Raw genomic sequence first — 12,919 nt, 5'->3', positions numbered from 1 at the left:
CATCCTGCACCAGTCCACCCTCCCTCAGCTCTTCGCACCTCTGACCAGACATACCGGCTAGCTGCTTGAAGACAATGGGTATCTACTGAAGACGTGGCTGATGTCACCCTTGAGGAGGCCAAGCAATGAGGCCGAAGAGCGCTACAACCAAAGCCAGATAACGACGAGATGTGTAATAGAGCAATCAGGATGCTGAAGATGCGCTTCAGATGCCTGGACAGATCTGGAGGAGTCCTTCAATACGCACCAACCAGGGTCTCCAGAGTGATGGTCGTATGCTGCGCTCTGCACAACAAAGCACAGCAGCAAGAATTGGAGCTGCAGGAGGAGCAAGGCGCAGAGTGTAGAGCCTCTTCAGAGGAAGAGGAGGAACCTGAAGTGGCATGGCACCAACAGCGGCGCACCTTGCTGCCCGGGATGGCCTCATAATGACACAATTTAGTTACGTTGCACTAGTGCACCCAGATACTGAACCAACTTCTCCCATCCCCTCACCCAACGCCCCCCCCGCCAACACCACAAAGCAGTCCTAAAATGACCAAACCATTTCTGTCGCACACACCCATTGCTTGAGGTTAAGTAATGTCTTACTATTCACTCTGACTGATTAGGCTACTTGCCAGGCAGCATGCAAAAATGGACAAAATGGGAAAGTGGTATAAAGAAATCAATTTATGTGGCTTATAAATTCAACAGAAACTTAACCATCTAACATTTTATAACACACCCATGTGCATCTACAATTGTGTCTTTCTCTTTCTACAACTGCTACGCCATGCAACCCCTGTGGCTTCAGCAGAGGTAGAGGCAGGCTGCTCACTTCCCTGCTCTGATTGTTTCGTCACTTTTGGCAGACGTCCTCTAGGTTTTGGAGCCTGTAAGGGCCCCACCAAAGATTGCTCCTCCTGCACATGTGGGGCTCTGATTGAGTGGGGGGTGGGGTGGTGGTGTGGCAACGGGGGAGAAGAGAAAGCGCTTTGAGCAGAGTCCCCACTTGTATGTCCTGTCTCACCATCAACTCTCTCATGGCCCACCCACATTTCCCTGCTAGCAAGGAGCTGACGAGCACTTTGCTGCACATCAGCGGGGCGATGAACAGCCAACTCTCGGTTTCTATCCATCCTAGATATGGCTGCAATCAGAGTCTGCAAGTTGTTGTTCACAGCAAGCATGCAATCGTTCGATTAGCGCATTTGATGCTCCATGCAGGTGACCACCCTTTCCATGGATGAACACATCATAACCATGGCCTGTGACATGCTGGAGATGGACTTCTCCATTCTCCCTACAATCGAGCACATTGCACCTGGAAAAGCTGCCAGAGCCTCTCGCATTTTTTGCTCCTCTTCAAGAATCATCTGCTTTGTCGACGGCCCCCAAGGTTCAGCATCTTCGTCCAGCTGGGAACTGCTCGACACGTCCTGTGGCCTCCGACGAGGACTCTGTACTGCTGTCCCTGTCTCCACCATCTGCTCTTGCTCACATGTGATCTGTGAGACACCAGGTGACAACACTACCTTCTCTCTTACAGGACCCACCGATGTGTGTATATCTGCGCTGGTGCTGGGTGTGCATGCGTCATGTGACGGTGCACCCTCAGAGTCCGCGACTTGGTCTGAGTTGTCGTCTTCCTCCTCCGGCTGGACAGTGGGGTGGGGGGTCACTTGATGGGCCTGTGGGACAATAAAGACAAGAATTAGAACTGTTATGATGAGAATGTTTTAAGTTACCATGCACATGATCATATTTCACTGGCTGCTAACATCAAGTCAACATGCGTGACTGTTGTATGCCATGTGGCTGTATGATATTTAATTCTGTAACAGGTAGCTGGGAGGTCCCCCTCTCTCCATCTCCCACCGCCAGTAGCTCCACAAGGTGGCTCAGCTCCAGGGCCTCCTCTTCTGCTGAAGTCAGTGGTGTGGTGATTGGAGGGGCACCATCGGTTCGCTGCCTCTCCCGGGTGTTCTGCGCTCTCTTCTCCTGCAAGGAGGGAAACATGAGACCTTTGAGTGAGAGTCATGGAATGAGCATAAGGGATGGATGGGCAACATCTGTTGAGAGTGACTATGAGGGAGAGGTGTAACATTGCATTAAGATGAGGGTGAGTGTCAGTGGTGGATAGTCAGATGGGGATGTGAGTAAGTGCACAGACAATGAGGGATGGGTGCACCTGCAAGGTAGGTTGGTGTGAGGAGTGATGTGCAGGAGTAGGCTTGGGAAGGCAGAGTGAGGGGGTTGGGGTGACACTCACATCAGGATGTAGGACAATGTGGCATTGTACGCACCTTTCCTGACCTCATGAGGTCGTTCAAGTGTTCCCTACACTGGATCCATGTCCTTCCAACAACATTCCTGCTGCTAACTTCTGCAATCTCCAGCCATGCATCTTTCGTCAGAGCAGCTGGCCTCTTCCTCCGATCAGCAGCGTAGAGGATGTCCCTGCGGGTCCTGACTGCTTGGAGTAATATTTCCAAGGAGGCATCACTAAATCTGAGGGCTGCTTTCTGCTTTTGACTCTGCATAATTAAGGATTTAGTATTATCAAAGTGTTATAGCGCAAACAAGTCACCTCTCTCACAATCAGGCTTCCACCTCCACCAGCTTTCAAGTGACATCTGTCCATTGCTCCTTTAAATAGCTCAGCTGAAGTTGAGTCATCCGTGACGTCATCGGACCCGCTCCAGTTAATTGGTCGAGAAATCTGGAAGTTTGATTCAATTGCAGTGGCTTTGTTAAAAAGCCACTGCACAACGTGCCTCTCCAACATCCGGGTTCCCGACACGATCCACGGCCCCCCCACTGCCATCCACATGCAAATAAAACATTCAGCCAACACTGTCAGACAGACAAAGAAGAAGAGCAATATAATTTGTTCATTTAAGAATGTAAAAACAATCATTGTTTGCAGAAGGATTATTTTTTCAGTGGAAAAGTTATTTTATGTCTTTGCTCAGTATACAGAATCATAGAATGGTTACAGCACAGAAGGAGACCGTTCGGCCAGTCGCGCCTGTGCCAGCTCTCTGCAAGAGCACTTCAGGTCATCCCACTCCCCCGTCCTTTCCCTGTAGCCCTGCAAATTTTTATCCTTCAGGTACTTATCCAATTCCCTTTTGAAAGCCACGATTGAGTCTGCCTCTCCCACCCTTTCAGGCAGTGCATTCAAGATTCTAACCACTTGCTGCGTAAAAATTATTTTCCTCATGTCGCCTTTGGTGCTTTTGTCAATCACCTTAAATCGGTGTCCTCTGGTTCTTGACCCTTCCACCAATGGGAATACTGTAGTTTCTCTCTATCTACTCTGTCTAGACCCCTCATGATTTTGAACACTTCTACCAAATCTCCTGTCAACCTCCTCTGCTCTAAAGAGAACAACCCCAGCTTCTCCAGTCTATCTACGTAACTGAAGTTTCTCATCCCTGGAATCATTCTCATAAATCTTTTCTGTACCCTCTCTAAGGCCTTCACATCCTTCCTAAAGTGCGGTGCCCAGAATTGGACACAATACTCCAGTTGAAGCCGAACCAGTGTTTTATAAAGGCTCATCATAACATCCTTGCTTTTGTACTCCATGGGGGCAATTTTCTCACTGGAGGCGAGATGGAGGCGGGTTTCAGCTTGGGTGTGTCAGAAACTCGCCTCCACTGATAGTTTACCAAAAATTGAGATTTTCCCATTGTTATGAATCTTATGATCCATGAAGAAAGACTCATGAAATAACACTGGACGGCCAGCTGGTGGCACCGTCCAAGGAGTATAAATACTCAGGTGTGGGCCCAGCTTGACCAGGACATTTTGTAAACAGGAACTAGTGAAAGATAACTAGACTTCCATGTTTTGAAACAAGTTGATTAAAGCCTTGCTTTATACTCGAACCAAGTGCGTAGTGAGTTTTATTACATCACCCATGATTGTCCACTTGATTTCAGAGGTGTAGGATGCCTTTCTCAATCAATGTTTTGGGACTGAAACTCGCCTCTGTTGACAGCACTTTTCCAGTCTGATTTTATGGCTTCTTCCTCCCTTGGCTCACTCCACAGCATTTCTGCTTCTCCTGCACCACCTCCAACATCTTGAGATACGAATATCCAATTCCAAGGCAAGGGCCTACCCGAGGCTCTCAGATGAGGCGCTGCAAATGTTGTTTGAGGGGTGAGAACTAGCATGGAGGTGCTCTTCCACTTATCTCGGAGGAAGAGGCCTGCCAAAGAAACTAAGGCTGTGTGGGCACAGCTGGGAAGAGATATAAGCTCCAGGTCTGTGTGTAGATTGGGAGACTGTTTCTGTGTATTAATGAAATGCCATCCTTGTTGGAAAGCATTAACATGATTTGATGCCAAAATGTTGGCGTTATACCATCTGTTACTTAGCCTTAGGCAGCTCCACATTGCGGGCAACGCCACACTTACGTTGTCAGGTTGGTGGCCTGAATGAAAGGAGGCCAGAGAGTCATGTCCATTGTCAATGAAGTCCTAGCGTGGAGCCAAGGACATGTGCCAACTTGGCCAACTGATACAAATCTGGCCATGATAAGTTCATCCCTTGCATTCCTGGCAGCCATGTGCTCGCGTCCTGCCACTGCCGCTGGTCGAAACACCGGCGCTCTGACCTCCTCCTGCTCCTCCTCCTCCTCCAGATCCTCCTCCTCCTCCTCAGCTTCCTCCTCCTCCTCATCTGAGGAGGGCTGGAACTGAGCCGCTTGCTCATCAGGAAGCTGCAAGCCACGACGCTATGCGATGTTGTGCAGCGTACGGCAGACCACAACCATTCTGGAGACCCTGAATGGTGTATACTGCAGGGCTCCGCCTGATCGGGCAAGGCAACGGAAGCGCATCTTCAGCAGCCCAGTGGTCTGCTCTATGATGGACCTGGTCGAAATGTGGCTGGTGTTGTAGCGCTCTTGAGCCTCGTTAGCTGGCCTCCTGATCGGCGTCATTAGCCACTTCTTCACCAAGGAGCCATCCATTAAGTTGGTTTGGTGGATTGAAAAGCGGAGGAACATTAGAGTGCCGCAGGATGAAAGAGTCATGGCGATTTCCACAGAACTTGGCGCAAACATGCAAGAACTCCTTCTTGTGGTTACACACCAGCTGTACATTGAGGGAGTGGAAGCCCTTTCGATTGACAAAAATAGCTGGGTTGTGATGGGGCGCCCTAAGGGCCACAGGTGTGCAGTCTAGGACGCCCTGCGCCATTGGCATGCCTGCCATAGTTGTGAATCTAACCGAACGGGCGGTTATACTTGCATGATCCCTTGTGAACTGGATGTAATTGTGGGACATGGCAAAAAGGGCATCGGTAACCTGGGTGATGCACCTGTGGGCAGCTGACTGGGAGATGCCGCTGATGATCCCTGAAAGGAGCCTGAGGTGAAGAAGTTGAGTGCGGTGGTGATTTTGACAGCCACTGGTAAGGGGTGTCCACCCGTTCCTCTGGGCACCAGGTCTTGCTGCAGCAGGCCGCAGATCTCTCGGACAACCTCATGCGAAAGTCTCAACCTCCTTGGCACTGCTGCTCACTCATGTTGATGTAGCTCATCCTTTGTCTGTAAACCCTCTGTGAGGGGTATCTCCTGCGGCAAGGTGCCTCGATGCGCTGGTGCCTTCTGCCCTGTGCGGCATCAGGTGGCCAAGCAGGAGGTTGGGGCTGCAGTTGATGTTGCTGCTGAGCTGCCTGGTTCTGCTGCTGCCCTGGATGGTCCTCATCCTCAAAGAGGTCCAAGGTGAAAGGAAATGAATGTTTCCCATTCTGCTTCCAGATGCCTCCTCTGGGGAAGCGCTCATTGTAAGTGGGCGAGGGTCTTCACAGGAGGTCCCACAGTTGATGGAGTCAAGCTGTAGCACCTCCGATTTCGGAAGGCCTTCTAAAAGTGCTCAGAGACCTTTTAAAGCCAAGGTCTGGCACCTGCAAGTAATCCTTGCTGCAGCAAACAAGGTCTTGTTAGATCTGCAGCAGTGAGGAGGCCACCCACGAGTCAACCCGCCAGCTTTACCTGGCGTGGTTCAGAAGTTGTGTGAGGCACGCCGAAATGATGGGAAATTCACGAGGGCCTCTCAAATAGGATTAGCGAGGCCCTAATAAGCATTTGCAGACATTAATTAACGCTATGGCCAGCTGGAGGCGGGAGCGATTCCCGACTGCCAAAACCGGTACCGGCAAAATCCCACGGAGGCGGCTTGGAGTTGGGTTACTGACCCGACCTCACTAATTCGAATTTTCCCACCTTTCCCGACTCCAAACCCGCCTCCTCCAGTGTCAGAAAATCACCCCCATTTCCTCTATTTATAAAGCCCAGTATCCCATATGCTTTTTTAGCCGCTTTCTCAACCTGCCCTGCCACCTTCAACGATTTGTGCATGATTTGTGCATATATACCCCCAGGTCTTCCTGTTCATGCACCCACTTTAGAGTTGTACCCTTTAGTTTATATTGCCTCTCCTCGTTCTTCCTACCAAAATGTATCACTTTGCACTTTTCTGCGTTAAATTTCATCTGCCACGTGTCTGCCCATTTCACCAGCCTGTCTATGTCTTCTTGAAGTCTATCACTGTCCTCCTCACTGTTCACTATACTACCAAATTTTGTGTCATCTGCAAATTTTGAAATTGTGCCCTGTACACCCACATCCAAGTCAAGAAAAGCAGAGGTCCTAGTACTGACCCCTGGGGAACACCACTGTTCCAGTCCGAAAAACAACCGTTCAGCATTACTCTCTGTTTCCTGTCACTTAGTCAATTTCATATCCATGCTGCCACTGTCCATTTTATTCCATGGGCTTCAACTTTGCTGGCAAGTCTATTATGTGGCACTTTATCAAACGCCTTTTGGAAATCCAGATACACCACATCAACCGCATTGCCCTCATCAACCCTCTCTGTTACCTCATCAAAAAACTTGATCAAGTTAGTTATATAAAAGCATTTCAGTTTGTTTTTACAAATAATTTGAAAACCAGCTGGAAGATGAATATAAAAAGCTTTTTTTTGAGCTGAAGTTTCACATGAAATATTTACATTAAAGAGGCCACCTCAGAGGCAGAAAAAGAAATCGACATAAGCAAATGATTAGATCTCCGAGTTTTCCCTTGATACTGAGACTTTAAAAACAATCCCTGTTTACACAAAGATATATCGCTATAGCTCCACTCGCTAAGAGAAACACTAATTATTTATTTTCTACAAACTAATGCAAAACATTGGCATAGAAATTCGATGATACTGTGCCCATTTTGCAGGTGTAAAATGAGCGCAAAAGCATCCAATATTGTGGGCGACGTGCACGTACACATTCTGAGCCGGAAATGCATCACCCACCATACCGGTATAAGCACCAAATGGCCAATGTCCGAAACTGCCATTAGGCTGTTTGCATATGCAAATAGGGGGCCTAATGGAAGTTTGAGGTACCCTTTGTTAAATCAGGCTGCCCTGAACACAGCCGGCCCAAAAAATTAGGTCTACATGCAGCCTAACCAGCGGTCCTTAAAGGGATCACTGCAGGCTGGCATCAAAACAGCAAGTTTTGTAAAAAATACTTACCTGAATGTGAAGCCGGGAGGAGCTCTTCTTGGCTCCACATGAAAACCACGGGCTGCTGCCGGGCACTGCGCACCCCACTCCCGATTGCGTCCCTCTTCTTCTTGCAGTCACACCATCCCTCCTGATTGCTTCCTCCCTCTTCTGATCATCCTTCCCTCTCTCAGAATAATCCTCCTGCTTCTCCGGGGTCTACTAAAATAATTCAACATTTACTTTTGGTGGGCCCCTTTAGTTCCCAGTTCCTGCAAAGGCTCCAACAGTTCTGACTTAAAATGGCATAGGACCCCGATTTCCATATTAAAAGGGGTTTTTCACCAGAAACAGGCAGGCGCCTTGGACACCTGGTGGTAAGCCCCTTTCAAAATGGATTTGGCCACATTGCTGGTGTTACGGGTTGGTAAGGCTATTAATGCCAGATGAAGGCAGTCAAAATTGACCCCATAAACATTTATGGTTCTATGTATTTATTTTTCATGATGATGGGAGAGAGTAAAGGTTTTGTTTGGGACAAGGACATCAAAGGTGAAGATCAGGGAGTGGTTGAGCAAATCAACAGCTGCCGAAGGGCAAATGCTCAGCAGTTGGGAGTTTGAAAGTGCTGTTGCAAATTCCCAGAGCTATCACTCTGTCAGCCACGCCCTGACGCACCATCTTGCTCTTCAGGGGTCCCCAATGGAGGGCTCTCTATGCAGTAGTCCTCCTTTTATCTATTGGGGACTTGGCGTGGAGGGTGTTGCACGGGGCAGTCCCGTGCAATAAGTTTTTAAGTAAGTTCACGGACTCCCAGATCACCTGCATTTTCTGTGGCCTGGAGGAGTCCATGTTCCATGTGTATGTAGAGTACGAGAGGTTGCAGCCCCTCTTCCACTATTTGAAGGGGCTGCTCCTCAATTTTTGGTTGCACTTCAGTCCCACGCGCCTGATCTTTGGTCACCCAGTGCGGAGAGGAGTGGGCAAGTCGGAGGACCTCCTCGTTGGACTGCTCCTGGGCCTGGCCAAGGTGGCCATTAACAGGTCCAGGCAACGAGCAGTCGAGGGGGTCGATTGGCCCGACTGCCTGCCTCTCTTCCGCAGCTACGTTCGCACCCGGGTGTCCCTGAAGATGGAGCACGCAGTGTCCACCGGCACGCTTGAGGCCTTCCGCGACCGGTGGGCAGCGCAGGGACTGGAGTGCTTCATCACTCCCCAAAATGGAATTTGATTTAATTTGTTAAGTTTCCTTTAATTTTTGTTTAAGTTACAGTTTTATTGGTTGTGCCCCTTTAAGAAGGGGGCGCACGCTTCCTTTTTTGTCAGTGGTGGCAATTGCCATCAATCAATTAACAAAAAGAGATATCACTCTGTCAGCTGAAGTGAGTTACCAACTACCCCTGTGCCTGTAATTTCCAGATGCCACATTCTCAGTGTGCAGTATACAGAGTTTCCCAGCATGTATTATTATGATTCTTGCAGTGTACAACTTGAAGGCTGTTTTCTCATGCTGTAATAGGATTTCTGAATGTCTTTGTTTTTCCAAATAAATTGAAAGTTTTGTGGATGTTGACAGGACGTTGACCTGATGTATATGTTGTATTCTTGTTCAGGGGAGGAATGATCCAGACGTGTGAGCAGTACCAATTTGTGCACCACGCCCTGAGCCTGTGTGAGAGACAGCTATCCCAACAAGCAGAGGAATGAGTGACAGCCAGCCAACCAACCAGCCATGGACCAAAGTGACACAAAAAAATTCCTTGACTCTTTACGAACATCTTTTCATGTCATTTGTCAGGCAAACTGATGCTGAGTGTACGTGTGTATGTGGTTTTCGACCATAATGTTTCATTGTCACTGAAGTGGACATGCAGCCGTGAGTGTTAGTGTCTAAGCTATTTCATTTTTAAAGAGCAACTCTGCAATTGTGGAGAAGTTAAAAATAATTTATATTGTTGAATGTGCATATGTGTGTGTCTGAATAGATAGCTGCCATTTATCACAGGAGCTGCAGGTAATTCACTTGGGTTTCTAAAGTGACATTTGGCATTGCCAAGATAACTGATGTTATCTCTTCATGTGAAGTGTTCAGCTGGATGTTAAATTCCCATTACACTGTCTGAAGATAAGGGAGTTCTCCCATCCAACATTCCTCCCACAAACAACACCACCAAAAACAATTAACTGCGCTTTCACCTCATCTGCACTGTTTGTAGGACATTGCTGTGTGTGTTTGGGATGCTTCTGAGAAACAGGATAAGGTGCTACGCAAGTGTGAGTTCTTTCTTTCCTTCTGTAGTAAAAACAGACCCTGAAATCTCAAAGCAAAGGAAATAACTCTCACTTTCCAGAGAGTATAATTATTAAAATAATTTTAATTTACTTTGTTACATATTATGTGCCAGAATATTAATGAAATGGCATGTTATATACATCTACATTCTAAACATTTATTTGTTTTGTTGTGAAGGGAACCTTTTTCTCCTCGAGTCTGCACCAACTTTGCCCAAGAGAATGGGTGGGTCTCTGCAATGTTATTTGGGAACTGGCTGCCCAGACGGCACTTCCAGACGGCAATAACTCTCTTGTCATTATCAAGTTGAAACTTGTGAATGTTTGTAGAAGGTGGAATACATGTCTTCTACAGGCACCAATGATATGACTTTATCCCAAACTGATATAGCATTCAAAATTATTGCAGCGTGACACTTTTTGAAACTATAGCTTTGACCCACCTGCCCACCCCGAGACTCCCATACCTCAAGGTGTGTTAGCCTGGTGTGGAGGAAGAATCACACAGCTCCGAATCAAGAGTGGGAGACATGGCCCAGTCACTCATACCAAGCTGAAATCCCCCAAACTGCATTTTAATTTTGAAGGGAACTGATTTGTTTTCTGATACACCTGCTATCTGCAGGTTTCTACCTGTTGTAATTTGATGATGTCAGCTCCCAATTACACCTGGTGTTACTGGGTTCCAGTAAGACATAGATTAAAAAGTGCAAAATAGAGTAGAATACAGCTGAAATAATAAAATATATCACAAAGACATTGGTATGTCACTTTTTAATGTGGGATGAGCTCTGTAGGCCTATCATGGTGGAGCAGGAGGAAGAACTCATCACTGGGGATCTGCAGACCTGTTCCTCAGAAAGTAACTCTGTGTCGCAAAACTCAAGCTATTGCTTTTTGCTAAAACCTGGGATGAGATTGCAACTTTGAAATGAGTGCAGAGTATCTATAACTTTAGCGACTGTGTGTGGCTGGGAGCCTAAATTATGTTTGAGGAAGGTATATTCTGTTTGATCCCATTTTTGTGCTGACTTGAAACTCTCATGACAAATATTAGATTCAATGTGCTTTGCGTCAAGGGGTGAAGGGTCACATTGAAATTAACAACAGTGATGTAATCACTGAGTTTAATATAGGCTAGTAAATATTATAAAACATTTAGGGGGAAAAATTCAGTTGTTTGCGCCTCCCGTTAGCGCCTTAAGAGGGCGCTAATTAGGGCGCAAAGCAACTCGCGCCCGGGCGCGGCGATGTTTGCGCCGCTCGCGAAATTAACTAGACATTTTGCGGCGGCGCTAAACACTACCACCACGATCTCCTGCGCCGGCAGATCGTGACGTCAGTCGAGTGAGCAGCGCCCCGGACCGGATATTGAGTGGCGCCCCCTGCCTTACCGCCTGCCGCTAGCAACGACAGGTTGAGGGGAGCGTTTTGCTGTCAGGAAGGGACTGGGGGAGCGCTATTTAAGAGCGACCGCTTCCTGCCTTTTTCTGTCGGTGACGTTTTTGCACCACGCATTCTGAGAAAGAGAGAGAGAGAGAGAGACTTCTGGAGAGATTCAACGCTGTGTGAAGGAGTTTTGAGTACGGAGCAGCACTTTGCAGGTTCATTTTGATTTGCCCTTCCTTGCTTCGCCAACGCTCTGAGGTAGCGCCTCGCTCCTCGGCCTTTGCGCCTTAAGACAGGTGTGAAGCGCCTGATTTAGTGCTCCAATCACCTCCAGGTGCGAAAAGCCAAGTTTGCCGTCAGAGGCGATAATTAGCGCCAGGCGCTAAACTTTGCGCACGGCCGATAATGGCGCCCCAAACAGGGCGATACTGAATTTTTCCCCCTTACCGTATGACTAGAGCAGAGTCTGCATTATTATAGGTAATAACTCTTAAATATAATGCAGCCATTTGTTACAATAGGTTTTCATTGGTATTGCCCATTGTTATTTCACATACGATTTAGGTTTAAATCCAGACCAGAGCAAGGGAATGAAGGTCTCTTTAATGGCTGTAAGGGTCCTGCAGGAAACAAGTTGAAATGGTCAAGAAGGCACGTGCTCACAGCACAAAACTGACCCAAATTAGGCAAAAATTGAAAATGTCACTCAGTGAAACCTTTAGGATGGTTGGTGTGGGAAATGAAAAATGTATGCTGGTGCACATTCTTCTCATGTTGGGATTAGGGTGCATCACTGGATAAATATTCAAGGAGTTTTAGTCTGCTTTTACCCACGTTATACCTGAGCTGGGAATAGTTGACGCTGACCCTCGGTAAGAGTTCAATAGTATTCTATTCTCCAGCATTAATGACCCTCACCTTGAACTTTAGCAAGAAAAAGTTACTATAAAAAGAATATATAATTGCTCTTCATTGTTGCTAAATACAGAAGAGCCTCTTCAGTCAATTCTTATTTTCCAGAGAAGCTGATGTTAAGAATCACATCTTATCTAAATGTTAATGCACATTTCCAATATTAATGGCCCAGAAATTCCGTTCGCAGCCCTCCCGCAGGCGGAGGGCTGCGATTTGGAAAAATCTCCGCCTGGACCGGAGTGCTCCCGGGAGGTGCAGAGTTCCGTTGCTGTGCCTCTTCAAACTGCCGGTGTGCAGGGCCCGTGTATCCCAGAGGTGCAGGTAGTTCGCAGCGTCCCTGGGATCACGTGAAGCCAATCAGAGCAAGGAATCTCCATTCATAGATTTGACAGGAAGACCTGTCAAATCTATGAATAGAGATCACCCTCAAAACATAAGTAAAACTTAAAATATATTTTTTTTTTAAATCACATTTTTAAAATGACGATAAATTAACTATTTTAAACAAAAATTTAAATTTTTGAAAAAAATAATTTAAAGTTTTTAACGGGGCTAAAAAACTTACCTTTCTTTAAAGTATTTTAAAATGATAAATCAGTGGAAATTTTTTTTTTTTTACTTTCTTCAACTCAGCCTGGTAAAAGCAGGCCTTGCACCTGCTTTTACGGCACAAGAATTGTAAGTGTTTTCTGCGGGCGGAGGGTCTCCAAAAAACGGAACTCTCCACCCGCAGAGGCCCTGCTCCAGGGCAGGCGTCCAATCTGTCAAGAGCTTTCTTGACAGATTGGAAATGCCGGTTTCCAGCGCATGTG

The 12,919-nt window shown here is 47.1% G+C and overlaps 1 protein-coding gene across 1 annotated transcript in view; it reads left to right on the top strand.

Annotated features, from left to right (window-relative positions):
- The window catches only part of ptpn5 (protein tyrosine phosphatase non-receptor type 5), a 113,811-nt gene extending 101,225 nt beyond the window's left edge, over positions 1 to 12,586 (top strand). The window contains exon 13 of the mRNA XM_086007663.1: positions 9,125 to 12,586. Within this exon, the coding sequence (XP_085863789.1) occupies positions 9,125 to 9,218 (94 nt within the window). The 3' untranslated portion in view covers positions 9,219 to 12,586. The remainder of the gene's footprint in view (positions 1 to 9,124) is intronic.
- The last annotated feature ends 333 nt before the right edge of the window (positions 12,587 to 12,919 follow it).

This window comes from Somniosus microcephalus, chromosome 15 (assembly GCF_052327205.1).
Source record: "Somniosus microcephalus isolate GS21.2 chromosome 15, FLI_Smic_1.0, whole genome shotgun sequence".
Taxonomy (NCBI): Eukaryota; Metazoa; Chordata; class Chondrichthyes; order Squaliformes; family Somniosidae; genus Somniosus; species Somniosus microcephalus.
This window is presented reverse-complemented; position numbering and strand designations above follow the sequence as displayed.